This window comes from Cervus elaphus, chromosome 8 (genome assembly GCF_910594005.1).
Source record: "Cervus elaphus chromosome 8, mCerEla1.1, whole genome shotgun sequence".
Taxonomy (NCBI): Eukaryota; Metazoa; Chordata; class Mammalia; order Artiodactyla; family Cervidae; genus Cervus; species Cervus elaphus.
The window spans coordinates 40,276,639-40,294,790 of NC_057822.1; the positions used below are offsets into that span (position 1 = coordinate 40,276,639).

Sequence of the window (18,152 nt, forward strand, 5' to 3'; positions counted from 1 at the left end):
TAAGCACAGCACAGGTGTTGTCGGTGTAGGAAGGGCTAGAGAGTGCTCCGGGCAGGTCTTCCAGGAATAAATCTCAGAATGTTACAGAACCGGCCCACTGAAGGAGTTGCTACCCAGAAAGTCAGGGCCCTGAAAAGCCATTACCCCAGCTGTGGGCAACAGGGTTACGCTGCCTCGGCTGTGGTCCTTGCTAAAACAGTGGATGTCCCTCACGTGGCCTCTTGACCCCCAGGAAGCCAGAGACCAGACATCCCTCCAGTGACACCAGATGCCCCTGCACTCTGCTTGCCCACAGAAGCACGCCCGGGCCTCAGTAGTCTGTCTTCCAGAGTGTTCGGTCTGACCAGTGGAGGCTGGGCTGCATGGCCCAAGCTGGGAGGAAATCTGGAGAGGGTGGTCTCTAGGTTTCATGCCTCTGACCTGCAGTAAGTCTTGCTCCAAGAGGGTACGACGGTGGATATGAAGGAGCCAACCTCCAGTGTCTGCCTTCAGGTCTTCATGGAGAAAGAGTCAGTGGGTCTGGGATCTGAAGGAAGGGTGAGGAGCCACAGGTCAGAGGGCATTTTGAGCAGGGGAGGCTCTGCCTGTTGCATTTACTACGTACTGCTGTGGTGCAAAGCTGTTAAATGCACCCCTGGTTCAAATAAATGAAAGTAATTTGAAACAACACTAGCACAAGATGTAAAGTTAGGAGTAAGGAGACTTGAGGAGAGAAAGGCACAGTGGGCTGATTTTGGAGGGCTTTGGACGTCAGACTTTAAGCCATAAGTATTAACCACAGAAAGACTTTGAGGAGTGTGTGTTTGTGTATATGTGTGTGTGTGAGAGAGAGAGAGAATGGAGAAGGAGTCATGTGTATATGTGTGTGTGAGAGAGAGAAAGAGAGAGAATGGAGGCAAGGATTCATTTTCCTTGACTGCTGGGCAACTATGTGTGCTATATATAGCAGTATTCTAGTAAACATATAACTATGTTTTATGTACTGGTGTGCTGGTAATGTTTAACAACTGACTCTCCAGAAGGGAAAAAGTCCTGATTTGTAGGGTATGCTAATTCCTGTGTTGTGAATGCTTCGAACATGACCTATTTCAAGCTACCAATGTGACATCACTGAACATGGAGTTGGGAAGAAATGCAGATAGTTAGCTCCTGGGAGCTGGTTCAAACTGGCCCCATAACTCCTATGTTTGTCCTGTAAGTTTATTCTTAAAAAAACCCCATAAGATGTATAGTAGTTTCATTTCACAAATGGTAAAACTGAGGCCTAGAGAGAGAAGCATTTTATGCAAGGTTATGTCGCTAATTAGTGGTTGAACCTAATTTTAGCAGCAGAGGGGGACAACAGAGGATGAGATGGTTGGATGGCATCACTGACTCGATGGATGTGGCTTTGAGCAAGCTCTGGGATTTGGTGATGGACAGGGAAGCCTCATGTGCTGCAGTCCATACATCGCAAAGAGTCAGACATGACTGAGCGACTGAACTGACTGACTGTGTGCAAAGCCAGTGTTATTTCAACAAGACAATGCTGCCTCCAGACTAATTTGGTCAGCTTTCTGTTTCAAAAAGTTCCTCTGGGAGTGCAGGGCAGAGGTTGATATCACAGTGTGAGAGAGTATTAGACAATGTTTAAGTGAATCAGTGTCCATGTGTTCCAATAAAATTTTATTTACAAAGGTGGTGGGGTCTGTATAGTACAGAGGTGGGTCAGAAGGAAGCTAAATAAGAGGCAGAGATCACAGAGGAGCGGCTGAGAAGTGATGGCGCTGAATGAAGCCCATGGAAGGATGTTAGGAAGAATGGATGTATTTGACAGAAGTGCAGGGTGGAATTGCCGGCCTTCCATCTCATGAGATGGGGACGGTTATGGGCAAGGAGCAGAGTTATATATGGTGAGTCAAGGATTATTTCTGGATTTTTTGGTTTTTAACTGTGAACATGGTGATGCAATTGGTCAGCACAGAGACACAAGAAGGAGGTTTCTTTGGAGAAAGCTTGTTTTCAGTTTGGACAAGTTGAGTGCAAAGGGCCTTTGGAAGGCCCAAGGAGGGATGTCCAGTAGGAAAGTGGAAATGCATGTACTCAGGAGACAGATCAGAGCTGGAGATTGTGAGCAAATCCGTCTAGGATGGCAGCTGAAAGGCTGTGGATGAACTTGAAGAGAGAGTGAGAAGAGGGTTGTGAGTAAGCCAGTAAAGTTGCTTGGGAAACATATGGATGGTCTCAAGGAAAACCAGCTCCGAATCCTGTTTCTTTAGACAGGGTGAGCGTGATCCTGGCATAAGAGAGGGGGTCAACTGTGTCGGATGCATTTGTGAATTCTGTGATGTGGTGCCCAAATCCCACTTCAGGAATGAAAGGCCATTCTCCAGCTACTGTGAATATGTCCCAAAGATGACCCCCAGCTGTCAACCCTTTTGGGGATTGCCTCACCTGAAGAAAACTGCCTGGTTCTGGGTCTCTCCTCCTTTCAGGGGTAGCCCATACCCCCTGACAGAGATGGTGGGATAAATACCCCTCTCCTGTGTCCACACTTGGGACAACTCTATGGGGCCACTGAAGCTCCAGATTTCCTCGTGGAGTTGGCTGAGCCCAAGCTGGAAGGGCACGCAGCTCAGCTTCTCCCTCTCTGCTCCATCCTATCTTCTTCCTCTGTCTTCTGTAGGTTCTGAATCCAAGTGCTCTCCCAAATAAACACTCTGCTTGCTCATTGTCATCTCAGCATCTGCTCTGGGGAGCCCAGCATGTGGTTAGCCAGGTGGCTCAGTGGTGAAGAATCCACCTGCAATGCAGGACATGTGGGTTCTATCCCTGGGTTGGGAAGATCCCCTGGAGAAGGAAATGGCAACCCTCTCCAGTTTTCTTGTCCGGAAAATCCCATGGATAGAGCAGCCATGGGGTTGCAAAGAGTCGGACACTACTTATCGACTAAACAACAGCACATGATGCCACTAGTTCCCGGTGTCCTCGGCCCTATGATGTTGCTGTTCTAGGGTGGGCAGGACCAGACCTACCCATTCATTCATCAAATCTTAGTACAAGTCAGTGCTGGGTGAAAACCAGGACTCTCTTACTGACTGAATAAAGCTTTATTTTAATGCAAAATAAACAAGAAAAATTTATATATTCATATATAACAATATCCAAAATGTTTCTGTGGTACAAATGGGATCATCCAAAAAAGACCGTAAAGAATTCATTCTCCACCCTCAATCATATGCCAAAATATGATTTCACATAATTTATCTTCAGAACTTATGAACAGACTTGGTATCATATAAGCAAAGGAAAACACTAGAAAAAGTGACTGTAAAAACAGCAGGTTTTGTTTTTATGTTCCCAGTAGTAAACAGCACTGCAGTCAGCATAGATGGAACGTAACACTGTCTGAAAGAGCTGAGTCAGGAGACAGTCTGGGTGGTGAGTTCACTCTCCACTCTGCGCTGTAGTGAAGCCCACCTTTAAACATCAGGCTGTGTGAGATTCTATTACTATTTAAGGACATGAGGGAGAAAGAGTTCCCCTTAGAAGCTGAGCTGCATATGAGATTCTAGGCTTATTTTAGATATCTCACTTTCATTCTCCTTTTTATAAGAAAGGTGACTTTGTAGGGATATCTTACAGAGACTCCTCTTTCTGGTCTCATTGTGGCATCATTTCCACTTAAGTCGGTGTGAACTGGGAGTACAGAGAAATACCATCGTGGGCTGTTTCTGACTCCCAACACCCTTCTGCCTAATTGCACTAAATCTGGACTGAGTTGAATTTTGCTCATGGACTCAGAAAGCAGCAGGGTGTCTACCCAATTTAGCACCAATTTGAAGGCTGTTCATTGTAAATTTCAGAGTTTAATGCTGATGGGAATTTTATAGACACACATTGCTGTCCACACTGAATTCTCCAGCTCTCTCTATCCCCCTGAAATACTAAGATGTTCCTCCAAAGAAAAGGAAGGGACATATCAACCCTATGCATAGCAACTCTAAAACTTACCAGGTGGATTTCCTTCAGAAAATAGATTTCATTCAAGAAGTTCATAAATCTTCGGAAGGAATAATGAACCATGTTTTAATTTTGTTATTGGTGGCAAAAATCAAGCTACAGTGAAGTCTCGAATCTCTATCAGTTCGTGTGCATAGAGTTTCCTCCTCGGGGTGACGGTGCTCTTGATTATAAGATCTTTGCTCTGTACTATACTGTGAAGTCAACACATACAGATCTAAAAACCTAACAAGGAGCTTCACAGTAAATTTCCCCCCACTTTTTGTTGTTACTCAACCATGATTTGAGAAAATACTCCTGACTCTGAACTTTCCTTTCATCCAGTGATGTGATATTGTGGGGAAGCAATATTATACGAAGCATGATCCTGACACAGCCCAATGACATGAAGGGTTAGTGAGATGTTGTGTTTCTTCTCTCCCTTGTAGAGGACTGAGTTCTCCTGCATCTAAAAGTATTCCGTGGTCTGCTCCCTTACATCTCTCTACTCCTGCAAAAAGGGACAGAAAGAGAGCTCCTTAAAATATCTAGTGACTTGAGGTCAACACATCACTCCAAGCTCTGGATGACCCAGTGGTCAGATCAGGAGCCAGGCAGGTGTACATTGATGGGTTTTCAGCTCACCAAGCTCTCAGTGCCATCTTCTCTTGGGGGAGTATTTGCATTCTGAGCTACAAGGAGACACCTGACTGAGTTTTACCAAGGCCAAAAATAAATCAGGAACTATTTCCCCCTACTAGGAGCCCACTGATTATAGCCTGGTCTTCTCAATACCCTAAACAACCTGTTCTTCTGAATACTGGGAAGGAGTTCCATAACCTCTGGGTGGTGACAGTTGGGTTGGCTCACAGGCATTTATAAAGCTTACATTCAAGCTGTTTTAACTGTTACTGGACTTGATGAAGACTGTCATACACAATGTTGGCTTCTTCTGGGTAAGGTCAAATAGGTCATGTGTTATGCTTCAAGGAGGAAAAGAAAACTGCTATAATCTGTTCCCGTTACTTTTAATAGTACATTCACATCCTTGGCTGCCCCTCAGAATTAGCAATTGCTTTACTGCCTGTGTATACAACACAAAAGGGCCTCCCACCTGGCTCAGTAATCCACCTGCTACTGCAGGAGATGCCAGTTCGATCCCTGGGGCAGGAAGATGCCCTGGAGGAGGAAATGGCAACTTCACTCCAATATTCTTGCCTGGAAAAGTCCATGGACAGAGGAGCCTGGTGGGCTACAGTCCATGGGGTGGCAGAGTGGGACACGCCTGGGCAACCGAGCACACACACACTCAAAACCATGCTTGGAGCAGCTCTCCTTGAGCCTTAGTGCAGGAGATGCCATGCTCGCAAGGTGGCCACATGGTGAAAAGATGGGCATTCTTCCTGCTGGGGCTGCTCTGTCTCACCTTCCATCACTGCCCGCTGGGGGAACTTGGCCTTAATCCAGAAGGAAACCTCTGACTTGGCTATATCCAGTAGTCTACAGAGATTTGGTTAAACTATGGAACATTCTGAAGAGCTGGCTTTTATTGCTTCAAAATACATCCTACTTCTCTCATCATTGTCGTCTTGAAGGTTTATGTAGCTCGAGGGAAGGCAGCTTGCAGCTTGTTGGTAGGGAAACCCTATGGCTTACCTACACTCCACGTTGAGGTGAGAAGGGCCCAGTCCTCAACCCCAGAACAAATTGCAAACAATCTAAAGGTGCCTGGCTTAAGAGAGATGACAGAGGGCCAAAAACAACTCGACAATCTATTCTCAAGAGGGCCGTAAGTAAACTGTAGTTTAGAAAATGATACCTCTTAAAGTTCAGTAAATAACACTAGTTAAGTCTAAACCCAGCAGCTGCATCATTCTAGGTAACAGAACTATATTTTAAATTAAAAAAAAATACTAAACTGGGCAGGATAGATACTCTATGTATTCAATAACATCAATACTATAATTTATTAAATCCTAGCAGTCAGAGGTATTCTAATCTCAGCCAGAATGTCTGAACTGAGCTCAAGACATTTTTGGGGGAAGGGACTGAAGAAGGAATGTAAAAAGGCTTAGAGGACTGCAAGGGTCACTGAGCAATTTGAGTTGCTTCTCCCATGCTTTGCTGTTTCTCAGTCTTGTGTTCTCATTTGGGTCAGGGTTTAGAGGTTCTAATCTATGTTGAAATAAGTAGAATATATGTGCAAAGCTCTAAAGAAATGTGAGGGATTTTGGAGGGTGGGGTTTTAGCTTTGTAAAGCCATAAGACCTTTCCCCAACTGGAGACCTTGGCCTTAGTCTTGCTCTGACTCGTGTTAATGAAATATAGCAGATGTAGAATGATTTAGTTTTATGCTCCTTCTCCCTTCCCTTCTGGTTTGTTGTTTTTCTTTTTATTCTCTTCTTCATCAAACTTTCCAGAAAGTATTTTTCCCCCCTTCTCCATACTGGTAATCATACACCTTCATAAACACGCACACATACACACACACTACTATTGCTTGCTAGTTATCATTCCCAAAGAGCACCGTCAGCCCTTTCCCGACCCTGGGTGCATCTGGTGCTGTTTGGCACTGAGTCTAGAATTGGCATCTTCAGAGCACTGCTTCCTGTGTGACCTCACCAGCGGGTCCTCTCTTTCCTGAGTACATCTCTGCTCTCAAGTGGGAGTCTTAAAGTAAAGGCCCCAGTTACAATAATGACAAGCAGGAGATTTGGGGTGAGTCTGAAGCCAGATATCTCTATGCTATCTTGCCTAGGATGTGGGAGGAAGGAAGGTGAGGACCATGGAAATTTTAGCCTTTTAATCTGATTGCCTTGATCCTAGGCATAGATTTGTTCTGGAAGCTCCGACTAGCTTTGTGAATTCTCCCAGGACACTAATACTGCATTCACATCTTTTATATAAAAAGTGAGGAAACGTGAAATGCTTATACCAAGTGAGTGGTACTGAGAACCTGAGAAATGCTACAAATAAATGCAGCCTTCCTCTGGGTACAAAACATTTCAAGGAGCTCACTCTTCATGTTTGTTTTCTCAATGTGAAGACTACTCTCTTAGGATGCCCATATTTGTAGCTACTCTTTACAGACTTAACAACTTAAGGAGGTGGCTGCAGCTTAGCTTCTGAATGGATGATGTCCCAAACAGACTGGCCCCTCTCCCCTCCATGACGCCAATGCTATGCATGTTTGTGTTCCAGGGAGGTGGCCATGCTGTAGATCTCCACTGCTATTTGCCTGCTCAACTGCCACTCTCAGTGAACTGAACAATTGAAAACGTATTTCAGATATCAGACAGTTTTGTTTTTATGGCCCTATCCTTCCTTTTCCTTCTGATTTCCCTCCCCAAACTCCTACTCCATTCTTTCTGATTAGTGGTCAAGTGTTGCAGCTTCAGTGAGAAAAATCTACTCTGTACCATAGAGAATTCTTGATATGAAGAAGGCCTTAAGGTGTAGGAAGGACAAAGGTGCTGTTGGATGTCTTCCGTCCTGGGCTGGGCTGAGCTTGGTGGTGGTCAGCTACACGGCTGCGGTCATGGGGTTCTTCTGCCTGGGATCCTGGGTTCGATAGGGATACTGATCTGGGCTGCTCCCTCGGAGCCCTGGTCTGCCCATTTCTGGGTAGGCTGGTACTCTGTGGTGCTGAGGAGGGGAAGGCGGGACATCTTGTCGGAAAGGTCCTTTGTGCTGGGGGGCTGGTGGCGGTGGATAGTACTGGGGATACCGGAGATCTGTGACTCTCAGGTCTGGGGGGCGAGGATAGCTTCCTTTGGGTGGATGCACAGGATGAGCCCCTGGGTAATAGGGAAGCTCCCTTTCCTTGTAGAGCCCTCGAGATGCGGCTGTCAGGTAGTCCACGGGATCTGCTGGTCCTCCCCTGGAAAGAGAAGACGAGACACATATCAGTGACCACTAAGCTGGTTGCCCAGCTGACGACCACATTCCTCAGCCTCCCATGCAGCCTGGCGTGGCCACAGACTGGATTTGGCCAATGAGATGTGAATAGCCATGATGCATACCCTGAAAAGGAAGAAAGGGACCCTCTCCTCTTCCCTCCTTTCTGTTGGCTGCTAAGAGTGGCCATAATAAAGATCATAAGGAGAAAGCCACATGCTGAGGAAGGCAGAAGAAGAAGAAGAAAACAGCCTGATTCCTCTACACCATGAAGCCACCATGTCAGTTAGGTGCCTAACAGAAATTTTCTTCTATCTTGTTTATATGTTGGCCTTTATTATAGTAACCAAGCGAGTTCCCTAAACAAGGCTGAGTTTGGCTCTGTTAATACTAGTAATGGTTCACCCCCTTCCTTCTCCACCTCCCTGAATCCTGACATAGACATGGTGGTAGAAATGCACATGTTATCTGGAGTCATAAACTTCCCAGGGAATGAACTCACTTCTCTCCTAGGTCTGTGGGCTATTCTTCACACAGGCCATATAGTCTTGGTCTAACTCTGGTTGGCTTCTGTGACACATCTGTGTGGATTAGTATGCCCTCTTTCCAAAGTTCCTGGAAGAAGTCCCAACTAAGAGTCTGGAATTATCCACCTATAACTTTGATATGAAGCAATTCTACTGCAAAGTCAGTAAGTACCACCCAGCCGGTAGCAGATTGGGAAAAGTCAAACCAGCTGTAAGTTGCACTGTGTAATGAGTAGGCACACAGAAAGGTCCAGGGCAAGAATAAACACTAACATAAAGCGACCCTGTCTGGATCTCTCTGCTAAGACAACAAGCATCTTCTGATCCATTTGCCATAACAGAAGCAATACGTCTCTAAACAGTGTACAGATGACTGCATCTTATCTAGCCTGGGGTTAAACAGATGAGTTCTGTTTGCAGCTCTTAAAATCCCATAAACCTTCTGTGCACATATTCCCTAACATCATGCCCAAATCCTCCCCACTTTCTACCATTCCTCTTTTTATTATTTCTTTTTCAAGGAAAAGAGCAACAATAACAATTAATGGAAAGCTCTCCAATGTCAGAGTACAACCTGGTAGAACACTTGAAAGAAATGACAGGGCTGTAAGAATACGGTGTCTGTGGTTAATCAAGCACTGTCAATGAGGGTCACAATCACCCTGTAATCTGCAGAGTTTGATGGGAAAACAGCTCTGTAAATTCCCCAAATCAATGATAGTTTGACAAGCTCCAAGCTTGAGTCCATGTGGAAAGCAGCACGTGAACACATTCAAAAGGATGAACAATAGAATTTTTCTCTACTTTTTTATGTCTTAATTTGGCTATGTGTAATAATGAAAGAGAGATCCTTGAGCCTGGGTTAATTTAGTTAGAGTTTTCAGGTAAAAAAATTAAATTGTTTGTGTACAAGTTATTATAGCATCAACTGTTATTATTCAGTGCAGTTTGCTTTGCTCTGTTTTAAATTGCCCATGACAAATAGAGCACAAATGTGTAATCTGTCACCCCAGCCCTGCGAAATAAAGGATGGGGATTTCATCTTCTCTTTCCTTTAGAATGCTATTTTTTTTTTTTTATTTAGAAAACTTCCAGCATTCATTATATCTTTTACTGTACAATATTTTAAGCTCCCCCTCTCTCCCACCATGCTCATTTCTACTTCCTTTTGGTTCATGTTAGAGATTTTCAAAACACTTAAAAAAAAACGCAAACAAAAAAACCCCCCTAACCTGTGTTTTCTCTCAGAATCTACTGATGATATGTCTCTGCATGAAGTGAAACATGTGGTTTTTCTGCACTCATTTTAAGCCCTTGGGATAAATCACTGACATTTGCAACACACAAACATTATCTGCCTTAAAACGAACATACAATCAATGCTCCCTCCAGACCCTCTTAGCATGAATGTTTCCTGTTTAAAATTGAAAGAGAGAAAGGAGGAATTCCAGGCCTTGGACTTTTAGGGTCCTGTTCTCTCCCTGGAGATTTCTCTCTTTTAAGACAGAATATTATAAAAGACAGGCAGGCATTGTTTTTTTTTTTTTTTTTGTGGAGAGACTAGCCAGATCAAGCGGTGACAGAGCAGAAGCCACCCGGATGGCCACAGCCCCCGCGCAGGCTGCGTGCACACGCTCAAGCCACTTGCCCCACGCCTCCCCCTGCCACTTGGCCACCTTGCACGGCCAGGGGAGGCTGGGGGCAGAATTCAAGATAGCTTTGTGGACTCACATTGCTTCCTCTGAGGGGAGATTTTACATCTGGGAATTTGCTTACATGTGGCAGAAACCAAGTGAGGTAGCTGTTCTTTGTCAAAAAATGAAATCATGGAAATTGTCTTTTTCTGTAGAACCCATCAAAGCAGTTATCCTTTCTAATTTTTCAGGGAGAAGACAAACAATGAGCTGGCCTATAAAAACACTCTTTAAGGTTCAAAGAGTGCGGGAAGAATTTTTCTTTCTTCGGTGGCGGGAGAGCGGGTTGCTGTTGTTTATAAAAACTCTTTGCTCAAAATTGAGGACTGGCTTTTACCAGAACTACTCAGTGCTTGCGAATATTGTGTGTGCACACACACATATCTAAAAGAACAGTTTTTAGGGAGATAAGATGGCGGAGTAGAAGGACGTGAGCTCACCTGGTCTTATGAAGATATCAAAATCACAACTAGTTTGCAGAATAACCATCGACAAAAAAAATCACTGGAACTGGCCAGAAAAGATATCCTACATCCAAAGAAAAAGAAGAAGATACAACAAGATGGTAGGGGGCATGTAATCATGATAAAATCAAGGCCCATACCTGGTAGGTAGGCAACCCACAAGCTGGAAAGTAATTATATTGCAGAAATTCTGCCAAGGAGTCTTGAGCCCCACATCAGGCTCACCAGCTGGCAGTCCTAGCAATGGGAGGAAAAGCCCCCAGAGAGTCTGGCTTTGAAGGCCAGTGGGGTCGATCACAGGAATTCTGTAAGACTGGGGGAAACAGGACTCCACGTTTGGTGTAGACATAGTCTCGTGCACACCCGGACACAGGGAAAAAAAAAAAAGGAAAACAACAACACATGGAGGCAAAACAATATGCTACTAATCAACCAGTGAATCACTGAAGAAATCAAGATGGAAATAATAAAAATACCTATAGACAGATCAAGACATGACAATCCAAAGCCTATGGGTTTCAGCAATACAGTTGTACCTGAGGAGACAGGAAAAATCTCAAATAAAGAATACCTAAAGCAATTAGAGATAGAAGAGTAAACAAAATCTAAAGTTAGCAGAAGGAAAAATGTAAAGATCAGAGCAGAAAGAAATGAAATAGAGACAAAATAATAGCAAAGATAAATGGAACTAAAAGTTGGCTCTTTTAAAAGGTAAACAAAATTGATAAATCTTAAGCCAGACCCACCAGGAAAAAAGAGAGAGGGCTCAAATCAAGAAAATTAGAAATGAAAAAGAAATTATAATGGATGCCACTGAAATACAAAGAATCCAACTGCAAACAACTATATGTCAATTAAATGAACAACCTAGAAGAAGTGGACAAATTCTTAGAAAGGTACAACCTCCCAAAACTGAACTAGGAAGAAATAGAACATATGAACAGACCAATCATAAGTACTGAAATTGAAATTGTGATTAAAAAATTCCAAACAAACAAAAGTCCAGGACCAGAAGGATTCACAGGTGAAGTCTATCAAACATTTAGAGAAGAGTTAATATTTCTGAAACTATTCTAAAAAATTACAGAGGGAGTAACACTCCTAAACTCATTCTATGAGTCTACCATCACCCTGATACCAAAACCAGGCAAAGATAATATGCACATGGACACATACACACACACACAATTACAGGCCAATATCATTGATGAACATAGACACAAAAATCCTCAACAAAATATCAGCAAACCAAATTCAATAGTACATTAAGATGATTATACACCATGATTAAGAGGGATTTATCCCAGGGATGCAAGGATTTTTCAGCATCCACAAATCAGTGTGATACACCATATTAACAAATTGAAGAATAAAAACCATATGATCATCTCAAGGGAAGCAGAAAAATCTTTTGACAAAATTCAATACCCATTTACGATAAAAACTCTCCAGAAAGTGGCCACGAGGGGACATACCTCAACATAATGAAGGCCGTGTATGACAGACCTGTAGCCTTTGACTGTGTGAATCACAACAAACTGTGGAAGATTCTTAAAGAGATAGGAATACCAGACCACCTTACCTGTCTCCTAAGAAACCTGTATGTGGGTCAAGAAGCAACAAAGACCGAGACTTGGAACAACTGACTGGTTCAAAATTGGGAAAGGAGTACCACAAGGCTGTATATTGCTACCCTCTTTATTTAACTTATGTGCAGAGTACATCATGTGAAATGCCAAGCTGGATGAACCACAAGTTGGAATCAAAACTGCTGAGAGAAATATCAACAACCTCAGATATGCAGATGACACCACCCTAATGGCAGAAGGTGAAGAGGAACTAAAGAGCCTCTTGATGAAAGTGAAAGAGGAGAATGAAAAAGCTGGCTTCAAACCAGTCAATCTTAAAGGAAGTCAACCCTGAATATTTATTGGAAGGACTGATGCTGAAGCTCCAATGCTGTGGCTATCTGATGTGAAGAGCTGACTTATTGGAAAAAACCCTGACTCTGGGAAATATTGAGGGCGGGAGTTGAACAGGGTGGCAGAAGATGAGATTGTTAGATAGCATCACTGACTCAATGGACATGAATCTGAGCAAACTTCGGGAGATAGTGAAGGACAGGGAAGGCTGGCATGCTGCAGTCCATAAGGTCGAAAAGAGTTGGACACAACAACTGAACAACAACAATATAACTAGCATCATCCTCAATGGTGAAAAGCTGAAAGCATTCCCTCCAACATCAGAAATAAGACAAGCGTGTCCACTCACCACTTTTATTTAACATAGTTTTGCAAGTCCTAGCCCTGACAATCAGAGGAAAAAAGAAATAAAAGGAACCCAAGCTGGAAAAGAAGTAAAACTGTTACTGTTTGCAAGTGACATGATATTCTAAGCAGAAAATCTTAAAGATGGTACCAGAAGACTGTTAGAGCTCATCAATGAATTCGGTAAAATTTCAGGATATAAAATTAATAAACAGAAATCTGAAACATTCCTATACATTAACAAGGAAAGCTAAGAAAGAGAAGTTAAAGAAATAGTCCCATTTATAATCACATCAAAAAGAATAAAACATCTAGGAATAAACCTACCTAAGGAGGCAAGAGACTTGAACTCTGAAAACTACAACACGCTGATGAAAGAGATAAAAGATGACACAATCTGATAAAAAAGCTATACCATATACCTGGATTGAAAGAATCAATATTATCAAAATGACTACAATACCCATAGAAATCTATAGATTCAATGCAATCCCTATAAAATTACCAATGGCATTTTTCAGAGAAGTAGAACAAAAAATTTTACAATTTGTATGGAAGCTTTGGCCTTAGAGTGCAAAATGAAGCAGGGCAAAGGCTAAAAGAGTTTTCCCAAAAGAACACAGTGCTTACAGTAAGCACCCTCTTTCAACAACACAAGAGATGACTCTACACATGAATATCACCAAAAGGTCAACACTGAAATCAGACTGATTATATTCTTTGCAGCTGAAGATGGAAATGCTCTATAAAGTCAGCAAAAAGAAGACCTGGAGCTGACTGTGGCTCTGATCATGAGCTCCTTATTGCAAAATTCAGGCTTAAATTGAAGAAAGGAGGGAAAATCACTAGAGCATTCAGGTATGACCTAAATAAAACCCTTTATGATTATACAGTGGAGGTGATGAATAGATTCAAGGGATGAGATCTGGTAGGCAGAGTGCCTGAAGAACTGTGGACAGAAGTTTGTAACAGTGTACAGGAGGTGGTGACCAAAATCATCCCAAAGGAAAAGAAATGCAAGAAGGCAAAGTGGTTATCGAAGGTCTTACAAATAGCTGAGAAAAGCAGTGAAAAGCAAAGGAGAAAGGGAAAGATATATCCAACTGAATGCAGAGTTTCAGAGAATAGCAAGGAGAGAGAAGAAAGCCTTCTTAAGTGAACAAAGCAAAGAAATAGAGGAAAACAATAGAATGGGAAAGACTAGAGATCTCTTCAAGAAAATTGGAGATACCAAGGGAACATTTCATGCAAAGATGGGCACAAACAAGCACAGAAACAGCAAGGATCTAACAGAAGCAGAGAGATTAAGAAGAGGTGGCAAGAATACATAGAAGAACTATACAAAAAAGGTCTTAATGATCCAGGTAACCACAATGGTATAGTCACTCACCTAGAGCCAGACATCCTGGAGTGTTAATTCAAGTAGACCTTAGGAAGCATTATTATGAGCAAAGCTAGTGGAAGTGGTGGAATTCCAGCTGAGCTATTTCAAAAGATGATGCTGTTAAAATGGTGCACTCAATATGCCAGCAAATTTAGAAAACTCAGCAGTGGCCACAGGACTGGAAAAGGTCAGTTTTCATTCCAATCCCAAAGAAAGACAATGCAAAGAATGTTCAAACTACCACTCATCTGCACTCATTTCATATACTAGCAAGTTAATGCTCAAAATCCTTCAAGCTAGGTTTCAACAGTATGTTAACTGATAACTTCCAGTTGTACAAGCTGGATTTAGAAAAAGAGAAACCAGAGACCAAATTGCCAATGTTTATTAAATCATAGAAAAAGCAAGGGTAACTTATATGCAGAGTACATAATGAGAAATGCTGGACTGGATGAAGCACAAGCTAGAATCAAGATTGCTGGGAGAAATAGCAATAACCTCAGATTTGCAGATGACACCACCTTTATGGCAGAAAGTGAAGAATAACTAAAGAGCCTCTTGAGGAAAGTGAAAGAGGAGAGTGAAAATGTTGACTTATAATCCAACATTCAGAAAACTAAGGTCATGGCATCTGGTCCCATCACTTCATGGCAAATAGATGGGGAAACAGTGCAAACAGTGACAGACTTTATTTTTTTGGACTCCAAAATCACTGTAGATGGTGACTGCAGCCATGAAATTAAAAGATGCTTGCTCCTTGGAAGAAAAGCTATGACCAACCTAGATAGCATATTAAAAATCAGAGACCTTACTTTGCCAACAAAGGTCCATCTAGTCAAGGCAATGGTTTTTCCAGTAGTCACATGTGGATGTGAGAGTTGGACTATAAAGAAAGCTGAGCATGGAAGAATTGATGTTTTTGAACTGTGGTGTTGGAGAAGACTCTTGAGAGTCTCTTGGACTGCAAGGAGATCCAACCAGTCCATCTTAGAGGAAATCAGTCCTGAATATTCATTGGAAAGACTGATGCTGAAGCTGAAACTCCAATACTTTGGCTACCTCATGAGAAGAACTGACTCATTTGAAGAGACCCTGATGCTGGGAAAGATTGAAGGCAGGAGCAGAAGGGGACGACAGAGGATGAGATGGTTGGATAGCATCACCAACTCAATGGACATGAGTTTGAGTAAACTCTGGGAGTTGGTGATGGACAGGAAGGCCTGGCCTGCTGCAGTCCATGGGGTCACAAAGAGTCTGACACGACTGAGTAACTGAACTGAACTGATTCCAGAAAAATCATCTACTTCTGCTTCATTGACTATGCTAAAGACTTTGATTGTGTGGATCACAACAAACTGTGGAAAATTTTAAAGAGATAGGAATACCAGACAACCTTACCTGCCACCAGAGAAACCTGTACATGGGTCAAGAAGCAACAGTTAGAACTGGACATGGAATAACAGACTGATCAAAATTGGGAAAGGAGTATGGCAAGGATGTATATTGTCACTCTGCTTATTTAATTTATATACAGAGTACATTATGTGAAATGCCCAGCTGGATGAATTACAAGCTGGAATCAAGAAATATTGGAGAAATATTAACAAGCTCAGACATGCAGATCATACTACTCTAATGGCAGAAAGCAAAGAGGAACTAAAGAACCTCTTGATGAGGGTGAAAGAGGAGAGTGAAAAAGTTGGCTTAAAACCCAACATATAAAAAACTAATATCATGGCATCTGGTTCCATAACTTCATGGCAAATAGACGGGGAAAAAGTAGCAACAGTGACAGATTTTATTTTCTTGGGCTCCAAAATCACTGCAGATGGTGACTGCAGCCATGAAATTAAAAGACACTTGCTCCTTGGAGGAATAACTGTGACAAACCTAGACAGTGTATTAAAAAGCAGAGATATCACTTTGTAGACAAAAGTCTGTACAGTCAAAGCAATGGTGTTTCCAGTAGTCATGTACAGATATGAGAGCTGGACCATAAGAAAGGCTGAGCACTAAAGAATGCTTTTGAACTGTGGTCCTGAGAGTCCCTTGGACAGCAAGGAGATCAAACCAGTCAATCCTAAAGAAAATAAACCCTGAATATTCATTGGAAGGACTTCTGTGGAAGCTGAAGCTCCAATACTTTGGCCCCCTATGGAAAGAGTTGACTCATTGTAAAAGAGTCTGAAACTGGGAAAGACTGAGGATGGGAGGAAAAGCTGCTGACAGTGGATGAGACGGTTGGATGGCATCACTGACTCGATATACATGAGTTTGAGCAAACTCTGGGAGACAGTGAGGGGCATAGAAGCCTGATGTGCTGCTGCCCATGGGGTCACAAAGAGTCAGACATGAATTAGTGACTGAACACCAACAATGGAAATGAGAAACTGAAGAGCCAAAGCAATCTTGAGGAAGAAAAATGGACATGGAGTAAACAGGCTGCTGACTTCAGAAAATACTACAAAGCAACAGTAATCAAAACAGTATGATATTGACACAAAAACAGAAATACTGACCATTGGAGCAGGACTGAAAGACCAGAAATAAACCCACACACTTATGGTCAATTAATCTACAACAAAGGAGGCAAGACCATACAATGGAGAAAAGACTTTCTCTTCAATAAATGGTGCTGGGAAAACTGGGCAGCTACATGTATAATAATGAAATTAGAACATTTCTAACACTATACACAAAAATAAACTCAAAATGAAGTAAAGATCTAAATGTAAGACCTGATACTATTATAAATCTTTTAGAGAAAAACAAATTCAGAACACTCCTTAACATAAATTATAGCAAAAATCTTTTTTTGGTCCACGTCCTAGAATATTGGGAATAAAAACAAAAACAAACAAATGTGACCTAATTAAACTCAAAAGCTTTCACACAGCAAAGGAAACCATTTAAAAACATGAAAGGACAACCCACAGAAAGGGAGAAAATACTTGCAAAAAAATGTGACTAATAAGGATTAATCTCCAAAATTTACTAACAGCTCATGTAGCTCAATGTCAAAAAAAAAAACAAACAACCCAATCAAAGATAGGCAGAAGACCTAAATAAAGATTTCTGCAAAGAAGACATCTAGATAGCCTAGATGCACATGAAAAGGTGCTCAACATCACTAATCATTAGGAAAATGCAAATCAAAGCTACCATGAGATATCCCTTCACACCAGTCAGAATGGTTATCATCAAAATGTCTAGAAATAAATGCTGGAGAGGGTGTGGAGAAAAGGGAACCCTCCTACACTGTTGGTGGGAATGTAGACTGGTACAGTCACTATGCAGAACAGTACAGAAGTTCCTGTAAATATCAAAATGAAACTACCTACTTTAGCTTTATTTTTAAATTAATATTTAGCAATTCCACTTCTGGGCATATATTTGGAAAAAACCTTTGTTCAAAAGGATACATGCATACCTCCCAATGTTCACTGTGGCACTGTTTATAATAGCCAAGATACGGAAGCATCTAAATGTCCATTGACAGAGGAATAAAGAAGATTTAGTACATATATACAATGAAATATTACTCAGCCATTAAAAATGAAATAATGCCATTTGTAGCAAAATGGATGGACCTAGAGTTTACCATACTAAGTGTCAGAGTAAGTCAGACAGAGAAAGACAAATATCATATGATATCACCTACATGTGGAATCTTAAAAAAAAACACAAAAAAGATACCAATGAACTCATTTAAACAGTGTCACAGACTTAGAAAACAAACTTACAGTCCCTAAAGGGGAAAGATGGTGGGGCGGGGGGATAAACTGGGAGTTTGGGATTGACATATACACAGTAATGTATTTAAAATAGATAATTAACAAGGACCTACTGTATAACACAGGGTCCTCTGCTCAACATTCTTTAATAACCTAAATGGGAAAAGAATTTGAAAGAGAATAGATACATGCATATATAACTGA

General features: G+C 41.9%; 1 protein-coding gene across 3 annotated transcripts in view; it reads right to left on the bottom strand.

The window, feature by feature from the left end:
- Positions 1–3,070: 3,070 nt before the first annotated feature.
- PARD3B (par-3 family cell polarity regulator beta) overlaps positions 3,071–18,152 on the bottom strand; it is a 1,123,128-nt gene continuing 1,108,046 nt past the window's right edge. For all 3 annotated transcript variants that reach the window (XM_043910301.1, XM_043910302.1, XM_043910303.1), the window contains one exon: positions 3,071–7,861. In XM_043910301.1, the coding sequence (XP_043766236.1) occupies positions 7,504–7,861 (358 nt within the window). In that variant the 3' untranslated portion in view covers positions 3,071–7,503. The remainder of the gene's footprint in view (positions 7,862–18,152) is intronic.